Here is a 13,873-nt window from a genome sequence, read left to right as displayed (position 1 = left end):
ATCTCTTTTGTCCTAATGGCAGTGAGCGCTCCTAGCACAACCACATTACTAACCCATTTTTTTAATAAAGATCCCGAATCGGGTTAGAACCCTCATTTTCATGAGGCACAGCATTACAGGACAGCTTAAAAATGATTTTAATTGCCTTGCTTGTGGATATTGTCATTCAGCCAAGACGTTTCTTTCTGAAGGCATTGAATCGATTTGGACTCCTCTGTGTCTGTTGTTTCCTAAAGAAGCCTTGTTACAAGACCTTATGAAGGACTCTCTCTGATGAGGCAAAATTTATTTGAATAACATCGCTATTAAAAACGGCCTGTTCCTGGACAGGGAGCAAAACTACATTTGGGTAATACCAATGAAAGACACTGCTAGAAAAGGATTAAAACAACTGCATATTTATTGAACATATACAAAAAACACGCAGCTTAACTTGTAAACAAAACAGTGCAAAGGCAACGGCATGATAAGTTGAGAAGCCACCACTTGCATTCAGCAACTGAACTTTTACAGTGTCCTATAAAGAGGAGAGCAATGAAATTCTTTTTTTTTTTTTAATTAAAAAAAAAAGGACATTGATAAAGAGGCATTACTAGAGTAACCTGGTTTGTAATATCTATTTTTAATCCAACATCTTAAAAAAACTCAGCCTATATTTTGAATACTAAAAGTGTTTGTTTTTTTACTCAGGTACTAACCAGGCACGCGAGGCCAAAAACACAATGGGGCTGAAATGTGTTTGACACACTCTGAATGGGGCTGAAATGTGTTTGACACACTCTGAATTCAATCTAACAGACCTGGTCAGACAGTTTGCAGAAAGGCAGACGTCTGGGTGTATTACGCTTTCAGCTGTTTTCACGCCCCAGAGAGAAAGAAGGGGAAAAAATACACCTACACATTTTCCGGTTGAATGGTCGTTTCACAAGTGCATGTGATGAAAGTTGAGTTTGTGTACTGATTCAACTGCACGTGACTGATGAAGGCAGACCCCCCCCCCCTTTTTTTTTGTACAAGTTCACATTCAGTGTCGTCCACAGTATGAGGCTTTTAAGGCGCAAATTGCACATGGACCAAGCTATTAACATACTGTACAAAAATATCTTTAACTTCATAACACGAGTTCATAAAGAATAAAATAATTTAAACATTTTAATGGTGCGAGTGTACAGTGCGATTGTTTTGCTCTGGGCCCCGCAGAGGCTTCAAAGTTGTTCTTCGTGGGCCACCTGATGAACAAGTTCACAGCCACTGACTCATGTCAAATCAGTAACTAGGCTCATCTATCTCGTCGTCGCTCCAGTCAGGAGGTGCATCAGTTCCAAAATATCTATCCCCAAAATTTCCTACCAAAAAGAAAAATTTAAAACTATAGTCACATGAGAACGAACTTTGTGCATCCAGTAAATATCATAAGGAGGAAATGTTACAGCGTCACCTGCAATAGGTATAAGTTCATGAGCTAAAGACCATAAAATAAATTATATGTGTATGTGTATATATATATATATATATTTTATAAAGACAATGTGGCAAGTATCAAAGAGTACCGAAAGATTACTGGAAAAAAACGCAAAAAAGTGACACTGCAGAGGGCTGGGGTGCAAACAATGTGCTACTCTTTACCATAGGAAGGTTATTTAGTTACTTCACATTCTCTGTGAGATGCTTACCGATGCCAGGTATGATGTGGAAGAGATCGTTGACCTTCTTGTCTACGGCTGTGGTGATGATCTTGACCTGCGGGAAGGCGTAGGCCACAGAGTGCACTCCCATTTCGGCCATTAGCAGAGACACCAGAAGGATTTTATCCTCTTGTACATCATGGTCCTGAAAAAGAAAGGTCAGTTGAGATGTGGTGTCTCAACATGTCTAAAAATGGAAATACAAATGCATACGCACCAGCAGCACTCGAACGGCCATCATGGCTGCAGCGCCAGTGGACACGGTGCAGTCCATCAGAATGACGTGATCTTCGCTTATGTCTTTGGGGAGACGCAGGTAATGAAGCTGAGCAAGAAACAAAGTATGAATTGATGCCATAATATTACGCATTGTTTAAATGGCTGTCTCCAGTATCCTATTGTTTTAAACCTGGACCTCAGGTTCTCCTGTGTCCTGGTTGGTCTGGATGAGGATTTTGCCGATGCGGACATCTTTGCAAACGGCCCTTAGAGCGGGCTCCATGGTTTCTCCTGCCCGCAAAATGGACACGCCGGTGATCTGCAAAGAAATAAGAAAAAGAATTACAGAGTGATTCGTCGACTTTATGGAGAAAACCAAAAAGATTTGAGAAAAACTTTACCCTCTTCCCGTGGAAACGCCTGCCTTCGTAGTCCTCTCCCTGGGGTGTCTGGACGACGTGGACCTGTGAAAGCAGCAATATGGAATGATTGCTCAAGGCACCCCCAACAGTAGTCAATCAATCTCCAACAGTCATCTTGTTATTTTAATTTGTTCACAGCAAGAGTCCCTGTGAACTTGTGGCTGGACAGGACAATCACCCAGAAAGGCTTAAAAACCTGCTAACACAAACCTGCAAATGGGCAAACATGGAGGAAATGTACCCACTCAAGTGTTACTAATCTATATTTTGTGAAAGTATAACATTATGGAGCAATATTCTTCTTATTAACCTTACACTTTCCTTGCTCTGGCTCCTCGGTGTCAAGTCTGTATTGATTCCGAATGAATGAATCAACCGTGTATCTTGAGCTTAAGCACCTGTGATGGCAGGAAGGAGAGCGCTCGCTCAATCAACAGACGCATCAACCTCTTGGAGTAAAAGATGAACTCATCCCGGCTGGTTTCCTTGTTCCTATAGGAAGAGGTGACAAGTGTACATGTTCTGTCCACACAGGCATTTTGATTGCGGCGGAATACGGTTTCCTTGATTGTACCTGATGATGGTGTGCATGCCTTTGACCTGGGGTGTACTCTCCAGAACGCTGAGCGTCTGCGGAAGCGGTTGAGCTTGGTGTGCAGAAGCCAGGGCTGCCCTGTCCCCACAGCAATAAATAATTGGTGGTGGGGGGGATAAGAGGAGCAGGTAAAAAAAAAAAAAAAAGGAGTGAGCATCAGCACCATCCAATGTACAAGTTCATAAATGCAAACACACGCACAAAAACTTGTAAGTAGTGTGAATGCAAGGAGGCATGAAAAAAAAAATCACAAACAGCAGTAGGATTGCAAAAGCAGAAAGGCAAAAGAGCAGAGCAAAGCACGCAGTGTCCTTGTTAGAGTCATTTGGTAGAAAATTACAACAGAATAGAGACCATAATAATTGTATATTCTATAAAGTGGATGCTTTCTGTTTGACAGCATTTGGTCTCGGTGAATTGTAATAATTTTCCAAGATTTCACACACACATATAGTAACTACGCAGGTTTTGCATATGGAAACTGTTAGCCGAGGGGGTTACCCTTTGGCTGCAAACTGAACACACACGGTTACAAGTAGTGATGCAGTGGTGGCTCTAAAATGCTACAGCCAACTTTGTCACTTTAGCCGGATGCAAAGAAAAACAGAAATCATAGCAAATCTGCTCACATATCCCAGCGAAGTTTCCTCTATGGGGAATTTTCGATGAAACACAATGACGACAACGGAGGGGACGCAGACAGATGGAGAACAGAAGATGAGAGAAACGAAAGGGCACAACATCAGGCTGGATGAATGGACGAAGTGCCAATCTGAAAGCTACGCGTTTCCAATGGCCGTCTATCTGTCGGGATAACTTGTGCATCGACTCTGTGCATACGCGTGGGTGGTGCACGAGCTAGCGTGGCCCGTATTTCATCAAAGTCTACAGTCGTGGAAGTCGATAGTTCATTTCACTTCCTTTGTCTATATATCTGTCTGTGATTCTGTGGCCCGACGTTCAATGGAAAGAGAAAAAGAAAGCTAGCGCACTGCATGCAGTAAGGGCAACTTGGTGGCTGCTAATGTGTGCAACTGCAGCACTGCCACACGTTTTATTGATCTATTTCTTAGAGCCACTCTCACCCCTGTCGCCAGAGAGAGGAGGGGTCAAACATTCTGCTCTTGACTAATTCTCTCGACAGAAGGCAGCAAGAGTGTGCGAGAGTTGTCATTTCTTGAAAAGAGGGAAAAGCAACATCCTGACATGAAATGCTGGCTGCTCCACATTCACCTTACCGCCCACTTTAGAGGTAATGTCAATTCTCCAATTGCTTTTCTTAAAGGTCCCATGCCATCAAAATGCGCCCCTCCCCCAACTGTTTTATACATCAAATTGGTCAAAATGAGTTATTTAATGTGGTTTGTCAATTGTATGCGATGCCCGTTAAAAAGAACGAAGGCTTGCAAATTGAGCGCATCAGAGTTTGGTGCCGTTGAGACAGAGATCGATCGGTTAATCATTATTAAAGTACCTGGCCACTTTTTGACTGAATGGCTGCACACTTGCATCTTAAAGCAAAGCCAAAACTTTGTCTCAAGTGCTAACTTCGAAGGGCAAACATTTTTTTTAACCAGAATTGTGTTGTCTTTGGGTGCATATGGTGGACGAAGGCTTTGTAAATGTGAGCTTTCACAATATATTTCTGAATTTTAAGCAAGCGAGATACAGCTGGCCGCGTGCGTGTTTTACGACATAACTTTTAGAATTCAGGATGAACCTAAGGACGGAAGCTTGCAGTCATTGTTCGAAAAATACATGTTCGTGAATCACAGGTTATATTCAAGTGAATGGCCTGCACAATCCCAGCCCGACGGCTTTTGATCCCTCCCAACGTGATGCGTCCGTCGCATTTCACGTCGGGACACTTACAACGAATTTCATAAAAGGAATTGCCATGGGACCTTTAACACAATTTGGGAACAGTTTTGCGCCCATATTCATTTGAATTGGCCGGGTCTACAATTGCGGTGCTTGGTGATGTCACACGGCAGCCAGCAAACGGGTGAAGGCGGAAGAGCTTGGCTGCTTCCCTCTCTTTTCCACCGCCTTGCAGTAAGAGAATGCAGCAGCAGTCGGGGGAAGAGGGCGGATATGTTGAAGAAAGGATGGATGACAGACAGGATTAAAGGCCACTCTACCTGACGCTGAGCTCGCGCTGTGAGCCGTGGAAGGTGGTGGGATGACGGTGTGGTGGGAAAAGAGTGGGAGAGCAATTCATTGTGAGTGTGCAAGTGCACATGTGGGTAGAAAGGAACAATAAAAGCGTAATGTGCCTCGACAATAGAATGAGACCGTGTGATAGAATTCCAAACAAAGTTGTATGAGGACACTGCTCCTAATTACGCACATTATGTTTCCACATAATGGACTAATATTTCTATTATATGGAAACAATAAGGAGCCGTTACGAATAACGACATTCAAAATAAATCTGATAATTCACAAGGATACCCTATTAAATGCAGCCCATCTTCTAACCACTAGAGGGAGTACTAGAGCGAGGCAAGCAGGCTCAAATACAGTATTGTACATCGACAGGAGGGAGGAGAAAGGCCTGAACCTGGATTCATTCTTCATCAGGGTTGGGCAGGACCCCAGTGTTCACTTCAAACATATCATCATACCAAGCCATTGTGTACTTTTTTTAACATCTAACTTTGCGAAAATGTTGGAGAAAGGTTATTTTTTACTCAAGGGCGCTGATGTGTTTGGTATGGAAGAAGTTGACAGGCCCTAAACATAGTAAATAACACTAGCAAGGAGGAGGGCCCAAGTCTCAACTCACATACTTATAATTAACTGGCATGCTGTGTCTTCTGCGTGTACTTGCTTTAGGTCAAGAACTTTCTCACCTCCTCCAGCTGACTGTGGACGTGCTGCACTATCAAATCAATGGCCACCATGTTCCCGCCACCTGATGGAATAACAGAAATCCAAGTCGATATCAATAATGGGGAAATAACTTCCAAAGCAACTTCTTGTAGGGGGTCCATCCCTTTACACGTCATACAATGGCGTGTACGTGGACGGCATACGTACCCCGAGGCACCACAATATCAGCCAGACGCATGGTTGGTTCGATGTACTGCTCAAAGGATGGCTTGACAAACTTATTGTACTGTTTGATGACACCCTCGATGTCCCGGCCTCGCTCGGTGATGTCCCTCCTCAGCCGCCGCACGAGACGGATATCTGAGTCCGTGTCGACAAAAATCTTCATGTCCAGCAACTTCATGGGAAAATGAAAAGTGTTGAGGTTAAAATCATTTGCTCTGTATACTGTGGCAGGCACGGTATTTGATGGCACAGGTGAATTCAATAGGAGGGCAAAAAAAAGCCAACTTGATCAGATTATGTTATTGGACAACAACAACACTGAACTTACCTTCAAGAGTTCTTTATCGACAAAGGCCATGATCCCTTCAAAGATGATCACACTGGCTCCATACACTGTTTTCTGTGGTGGATACATTTGTAAAAATATTAAGGATGCAGTACAAGTACGTAGTTCCTTGTACTGGCACACGTACATACGTGTATATGTGTACGTGTATATGTGACGTAAACACGTGCGCGACATCAGCAGATCAGCGGAGTTATTTTAGTTTTGGGTCATGTATACGTGCGGGGAACCAATTTAACTTTAACACTCATTCAAATATGTGCTTATTTAAGCCTCCAAAATTCCTTCACCATCTAGGACGTAAAAGTACTTTAATATTTTGGCATTATCACCTGCACGTGTCTTTGCATAAATGGGCTACGAATCAGATAAAGATGAAATCTAAAAAATGTCCTTGCGACAAGAAAAAAAAAAAAAAAGTAAAACTATAGGTGAACGTCTAGACGGCATTTTGTGAGCACTTCAATCTTGAACAAACCCTGATGAGAATGTGCCTTTTGCTAACTACGCCAACCAGTGTTGGAAATGTTTGCCTCTAAAATTTTGGAGGTGCTATCATTCTCTTTTGGGGAGCTTCAACACCCCTGCAAATGGGCTAGACACGTCTGTGGTGCAATCATTCTGACAGGCTGTTGATTATTTGGTACGTTCATACTTACCCACTCCTTCTGTCTCCCGTGAGTTGTGAAATCGTACACGGGGATTTTCACACTCTTGCCCTGCTTGAGCTTTCGCAGCGTGTGCGTCAGCAAATCAAAGTCGAAGGCATCGGGGTGGTCAAAGTTATAATCGTTACTGGCAGCCCGCATCTGTTGTTCTGAGGAGAGGACCTGAGGGAAAGCATCAGATTCACGTTTCATAAATAATGCAGCTATAGCATTGTTGCATAAATGCAATCATTATCATATAATTTGATCAATAATGGGAAAGACTTTCATTCAAATCGTATCATTTCACTGACACTGAGTATTTGAATGATTGACAGTAATATAAAAAAAGATAACGGTAAAAAGATTATTTCGGAATATCAACCCTTGTCTCCATGTTGAAATTTCATGGTTTGTCAAATGTTTTCTGAAGATGATTTTATAAATCAGATAAGAAAAATTCATATATCTGAAGATGCTTTTTTTGATGAAAACGAGCACGCATCTTAAGAGCTGCATTTTTTTTTGGGGGGGGGGGGGGGGGTGCATTTGCAAATGCTCCTTAAGTCGCTCAAGTAGTGCTGAAACAACAAAACATAATAGTGATAAAGATCGCTAATTAAAAGTGCTGGCAATGAATTTTGTTATTTCATTTATTTTCATTTAGCTGTAATGCCTGATATTATCAGTCAGCCGCTCTGTGGGCCTGCACTCAATTACATATTTATGTCTCCAAACTAAACAGGAAGGCCACAAATGATTCCTAAATCGACAGCTAGACGCCCCAGGATCCACCCGGCCGGTTAGATGGCTGTGAATGTGGCATCCGGACCCGGATATTTATTGATTTAAATTGAAAAGATGCAACCTGTCACAGACAGGATTCCGCCAAATAGGTTGAAGAAATCTTGTTGTTCCAATTACATTTGCAATGTGCTCGTGGGGTACTACAAACAGTTCATTTCAAACAAGGCATTCTTGCCCACAGATTCAAGTTCAAGAGCAAAAGAAGTGAGGAGAACTAAAATTAAATGTACCACGGTGACCTTTGCACCAGGTGGTCAAACACTAAAACGTTATTTGGACATTGCGACGTCTCTAAGAAAATGAATGACATAATTTTATACTCCTCTGCGTGATAAATCTGATAAACATGTGAATTTAAACTCAAAACAGATTTCAGAAACATTTTAGAGGTCAACGCGGCAGTGTGGAAATTGGCACTTGTGCCGGCCGGATTCCAGCGCCGCTGATCACAGTGACAAGATTACATAACCACAGTGGGCGGGTACATGGAGAAGCAGGAGCAACGGGCTTCCTCACAACACTTTGCCCTCCTTAAGACACTTCTAAGTTCTAATATTGAATCCTTCCCTTCAGACGGAATCACTCAGGGAACCAAAAGCAAAGATTTTCTTTTTCTCTTTGATCCACAATAAATGACTGCCCCAAATTGTCGCTTCGGCGCTCGCTAACCAGTTTGACCAGACGGAGATTAAATAAAAAACGAGACAGTGGAAAAAACGGGTTGTCATCTGAGGGACCATGCTGAGACAGCCATGTTAAATATTGACATTGTGTCAGCGAGCTGTTGCATACCTTGTAAAAGGAGTCCATGGAAAGGAGGACAACCCAAGGAACGTCGAGCGCTTCGATGATTTTTCTAGCAACGGTGGTCTTTCCCGAAGCACTGCCGCCGCACAGACCTGTCGCACAATGTTGGCATCAGAACAGTGGACGCAATTTTGTATTTTGTTGCGTTAATTAATAGACAGTAGCACACAATTGCACCACTGTACATAGCTTCATGTGAGAGTTTGAAAGGCAGGCTAAAGCTGAGACGATAAGATTACTGAATAGCGCATGCTCAGAGAGAAGGGAAAAATATGGTGTTTTCTTACACTATTTGGTAAGAATAGAATACATAGACTATTTGGGTATCAAAGCGTTTCGCTACGACTTCATCTGAACAATAAACAGTATGGGGTTACATCAAGAGCAGCAACAATGGCTGGCTTTTCCCTTCACACAAAGACCCGTTCCCCTACCCTTCAACAAGCCCATTGTCTCAAGGACAAGTTGTTGAACACGATCCTAAACAAGAATCAAAAACACGACTCTCTATGAGCAACCTTGGTTAATAAACACAAATATGTACACAGCAAACAATTAGTGGCGTTTCTTGACTATGCACACGCATTAATAATCCTACCAATGACAAAGGCCTCCTTGGACTGGGTGCCATGTTGGTTGTACCAGGGGGGACGCCCAGCCGTGTAGATGGTGCGCTTGGAGGTGCGGAGGAGAGGCGGCTCAGACTTGCACTGACTGGTGGTCCTTTTCCTCGGTGAAAGGCCCGTGCTCACCGAGGGGAGGAGGCGGTCCAGCGAGCCATCACCACTTCCGCTACAAACACACGACAGAGCTCGTCACAATCACTCAGTAAAGGTAGACCGGTACTTCCGAGACCAATCAGTGTCCCTGAACCCACTGTGCTCGACCAGTATTGTGTGCATTTTAAACGTAACCCAGCAGGATACAAACTGGACAAACAACAGATCCATGGAGCCTGTGAAACATGTTTTGATGAGATGAGAAAGTAATTAAGAGAAAATCTACCGCCCTAGCGGATGTGCCAACCACAAAACACCCCAAATCAATAAACCAAGATCACAATATCACCCTCTTTATACTGTTCAGGCTGGCCACAGCGACGCCACCATAAATAGTAGTTTATCAAATGAATACCCGTGTAACAGTATCTGTCAAATCTGATACACAAAAGTGATAACGAGTGGACATTGTTCGACAGATGGGTTTGCTACTCGGTTGGTGTATAACAAAGGCTTAAAATCCCAAGACAACCAGCTCGTCATGGTGTGACTGGTCACCATGTTAACAGTAAACAAGAGCCAGATGCGCTGAGTTACTGAGTATTTGAGGGTTAATGTTTAGTTTTTACCAAGCTTTTGGCCAATCCAGTCTAACTCCAACAGGAGCCAAAGTACACAAAGTGACCCAAATCCATGACAACAGCTCAGCTGTTTGCGCGACTGAGTAATGTGCCTGTTGCATGCTGAGCAAGGTTACAATTCCTGGAAACCACAGTGTGTCGTCTCAAAACATACTTAACAGAAATACACACATGTACAAATAGTCGTAACGCTGACTTTCAGCAATTCACTTTTCTCAACTTGTTAGGCGGAACACTTACCACATTATCCGAGACATCCACACCTCACCTAGTGAGTGCTGTAAAAAGCCATGTGCCATCGTTCCAAAAGACCGTCACTGTACAAATGTACTCGTAAGCGGACCTTTCAGTGTTTTTCCCACTAAACTCAGTCCACCTATAGTTTATAGTGGCAACGTGCCTTTACAGGTGGAATGCGAAGTGTTCAGAGGTGAAGAGCACAAGCATTTATCTTATCAGCGCGGGGTCACCGTAGCATGGACCCAGTAAGAGTGTACACGCAGCAACCACTTAGTGAGTTATCCGTTAAAACAAAACCGGAGTGCAATAAAAGATGAGCGTCGCTGGTGAAAATGCTGAATCATGCACTTCTGTATTTGCACTCACTCGCTAGACAGTGTATACACTGATGAACTGAGAACGAGGGCAGGGGTACCTTGAAGCACAAATCTTACCCAAGGTCAAAAGCATAGAACATTTCTAAATAGAACGCAGCGTTGTATCGTTACGACCACACCTTTTGACGAGTTTCTTATTCAACTTATTGAGTCATCAATACATGAAGCAATGCAGGAAAAAGCTAATACTTTCGATTTGGTACCATGTCGAGGCTTGTCAATCGCAAATGTAATGCTACTACCGTATACTACTGTTATGTCGGAGCACTATTATAAAATTTCAAGTCTTGTCTCATTGTCATCGTCATGACCCCAATCAAAGTTATAGCAGCCGTATTATAAGTTCATCATAGCAGCCGTACATTTGCTGCTGGTCCATTTGAGTTGCGATTTCAAGGTTCTGTTATCCACAATATATTACACGGCTTAGCGCCTTCTAATCTCTTTGACTTAGTGGTGCCATATGTTCCGTCTCAAAACGCGAGCCTTTTAGTAACCCCGTGAGGCAAAAAGAAGTCCGCAGGTTCGAGAGCATTTTCTCCAGACTCCGGAACTCTGGAATGCCTACCCACAAATATCAGAGCCTGTGTAGAACAGAATAGAATGCCTTTATTGTCATTGTACAACAGGTATACAATGAAATCGTGTAGGTGAAGCATTTCTATTTCGATCAGGCTTTTAATTCGGATAAATGCATCCATGAAAACACATCCAGTGAGAAGAAACAAAAATCCACTCACATACTCGAGGGCAACATGAGTCTCAAGCGCCACAACCAAGTATGTCAACAAACACCCAAAGAATGTGCAGAGCTCTTGAATGGGCTTTGGGATTTACAAAGAGTCATGTAGAACTCGTTACACCCACGAATGAGTGAGACAAATTCCATCTATCCATTTTCTAGACTGCTTAACCTGTTGGAAGTCCATAACACCTGGCATCGAGCCCACAGCACCCTGGATTGGTCGCCAGCCAATCGCAGGGCGCAAATAGAGAGAAACCTATTCAGACTACAGCATTCCAAATGAATCCAATAAAGTGCACTTACCGGTCATCTGATGTCAGTATCCAGCAACCAGATATTCTGGCTCCTGAGTAATTCGGTAGAATGCTCATAGGTACTGTAGAGACGAGGGAGACTTCCACCACTTTAATTTAACTGCAGACGCCCACCCTCGCTTTCATATGTACAGTACATGCACACTCTGCTGCATTTGTGGTGAAACGTCAAATGTGAGCTACAGTGTGCAAAACAGGGTTGTTGGGGATCATCTTTGAGGAGAAACGAAACTTCACAACATGCTTTCCGTTTCCTTTCTTTTGGCCGGGGCTCTCGGGATCCAACCACGGCACCAGCAGCCACTTGCAGGCTCCACCTCCTCTCCTCCCCCTGCCCACCAACAGCGAATGCAAGAGGACGGATCCGCCCTTACGACTAACTTCATTAGGCGGTATTAATAGAGGCAGTTTTGCCAAAGAGTCTCCCGTCCGCGTGCGCGCTTACGTCACTCGCGAGTCATCTGTGGTTGACAGCGCGCGTGCACGGTGCAGCTGGGGCTGAAATAAGGAGGAGGAGGACTGAAAGGCTGCGGGCTAAAAAGTAGGAACAAACGAGTTATTATTCTTGCCTAGCGTCTGAATACTCGGCAGCTTGGAGAAGGCTGAGTAGGGAGGGAGGGAAGCTTTGTTTTCCCCTGCGGGGACTCCTGTGTCTCACAGTGCTTTACACCAGAGTCACACGCACGCACGCACGCACAAACACATTGCATGATGAAATCCACCCCGATCTTTCACAAGAGTCTCGCACGCTCTCGCAGACGCGCAGGCGCACACACTTCATAAACAGCATGATGAAATCCGACACTTCTCATCAGCTGACAGCGCTCCTCTGGTCCCGCCCACTCCAGTCAAAACACAAACAAATCAATACGGTCACATCAGAGGTGTACTTAAGTAATTGCTTGGCAGCGTGGGGAAAAACGAACTTGTCACGGCATGTGATTGAAATCAGCATAAGCGTAAGACCGCCTTTCATCTCGAATACTTACAAATAAGTCACAAGAGCTGCTTCCTTACACAAATGTCAAGTGTGAACGCTGAGAGTCGCTGCAGTCCAAAATATCACACCAGACGGCTACGTTCAAATTCAATCATGTGTTATAAAGCTGAAATACCAACAATAGAAAGTAACTGAGGACGGTCCCCACTGCACGTGTTAAACTCACTACTTGCAAAATAAACAATACTGAAAAAAGCCCCTGGCAGTCTAGAAGGAAGTCATAGAACATAAAAGATAATTATAACTTATGTATTTAAAACAACTACATAGCCATCGAAATTAATGCTATCATATGATGGGAAATTGACACAGGCTAGATATCGACATCTATGTGGCGGTGTTTTATTCCGAGGGTGCTGGGATATATTCACATCGTTCCCATTTATTTCAAAGGGGAACGGAACATTACAGTCGTATCAGAAGGATCCATTATTCCTTTAAATGCGGTTGCTTTGATGATCAAAAACCTGAAAGCAAATAAAACTCCTTCCCCTTGTGGAAGTGGGCCACTTACTACTTTGAAATGGGATCGACGCCTCCCTGGGCACATGAAGGCAAGGAACACCATCTTGTGGCCAGTTGAGCATGAACAGAGTCAACTTGAGCGTTTCACTGACACATTCACATTTTGGAAAAACTAAATGTAGACGCAATCACTCCCGGTTCATTTAGTCACCACCGTTTAACCTTCTTCAAACACAAGAGCTTATTCTGCTGAAACTTTCCCACGATTTATAACGTTCCATTTTGTCATGGGGCTCTTCTCGGTTTGTTTGAGATCAAGCAAAATCGACCATAACCACGGTTAAATAGATGTCATATTAATAGTCGGTGTGGCGTCCATTATAAACAACGTCTTCACTGGTTGGAAGTAAACGTGTTCAATTCTTACAGCCAACCATTGGCTCCTATGCCAGGTCTTATTTTTCTGATGACAACTGTTCGTGATTACTGCAGACGAATAAAGCCCTTGCCATCATTTCCCAGTTTGTAAAACGAGCGTCTTGAATCGATAGGTATCTTACCTGTTTGAAGTTTTGTCAATCTGCTCCATTTTGGCGAGCCTTTCTTCCATGCTAGCACCAGACACCGCTAATCTGTTGACAATCTACGTTTCGCCGCGTAGCATGATGGGATATGAAGGCATCCAGTGTTTCAGTAAACTACAATGACAGCGGCACTCAATCCACCTTGCAATACAAGTCCCAGAATGCAACTGTGCGCTTCCGTTCGCCCGCAAGCAGCATGG

The 13,873-nt window shown here is 43.5% G+C and overlaps 1 protein-coding gene across 6 annotated transcripts; it reads right to left on the bottom strand.

The window, feature by feature from the left end:
• Positions 1–382: 382 nt before the first annotated feature.
• Positions 383–13,802, bottom strand: uckl1b (uridine-cytidine kinase 1-like 1b). Of its 6 annotated transcripts, none has more exons than XM_061270556.1 (15): positions 13,650–13,802; positions 9,187–9,380; positions 8,574–8,680; positions 6,987–7,157; positions 6,310–6,381; positions 5,964–6,153; positions 5,777–5,838; positions 3,551–3,570; positions 2,901–2,999; positions 2,725–2,818; positions 2,306–2,368; positions 2,095–2,223; positions 1,903–2,010; positions 1,674–1,830; positions 383–1,346 (listed from the first exon to the last, which is right to left on the bottom strand). In XM_061270556.1, the coding sequence occupies exons 1-15, from the start codon at positions 13,697–13,699 to the stop codon at positions 1,267–1,269; spliced, it is 1,596 nt and encodes a 531-aa protein (XP_061126540.1). In that variant the 5' UTR covers positions 13,700–13,802; the 3' UTR covers positions 383–1,266. The 6 variants fall into 6 exon arrangements, with proteins under 6 accessions (XP_061126540.1, XP_061126508.1, XP_061126505.1 ...); XM_061270524.1 differs by lacking the exons at positions 3,551–3,570; positions 13,650–13,802 and adding exons at positions 5,063–5,079; positions 11,614–11,904; XM_061270521.1 differs by lacking the exon at positions 13,650–13,802 and adding an exon at positions 11,614–11,904.
• Between the last annotated feature and the right edge of the window lie 71 nt (positions 13,803–13,873).

This window comes from Syngnathus typhle, linkage group LG2 (assembly GCF_033458585.1).
Source record: "Syngnathus typhle isolate RoL2023-S1 ecotype Sweden linkage group LG2, RoL_Styp_1.0, whole genome shotgun sequence".
Classification (NCBI taxonomy): Eukaryota; Metazoa; Chordata; class Actinopteri; order Syngnathiformes; family Syngnathidae; genus Syngnathus; species Syngnathus typhle.
This window is presented reverse-complemented; position numbering and strand designations above follow the sequence as displayed.

Bases quoted from the DNA above. Each gene is read 5' to 3' on its own strand.
- uckl1b (XM_061270521.1), bottom strand. From the start codon at position 11,681: ATGAGCATTCTACCGAATTACTCAGGAGCCAGAATATCTGGTTGCTGG. The intron at 7,158-8,573 runs GTATGCAACAGC...GCTTTCCCTCAG, and splicing joins CCATGGACTCCTTTTACAAG to GTCCTCTCCTCAGAACAACA. The intron at 2,369-2,724 runs GTGCTTAAGCTC...CTGCTTTCACAG, and splicing joins TCTCCTTCCTGCCATCACAG to GTCCACGTCGTCCAGACACC.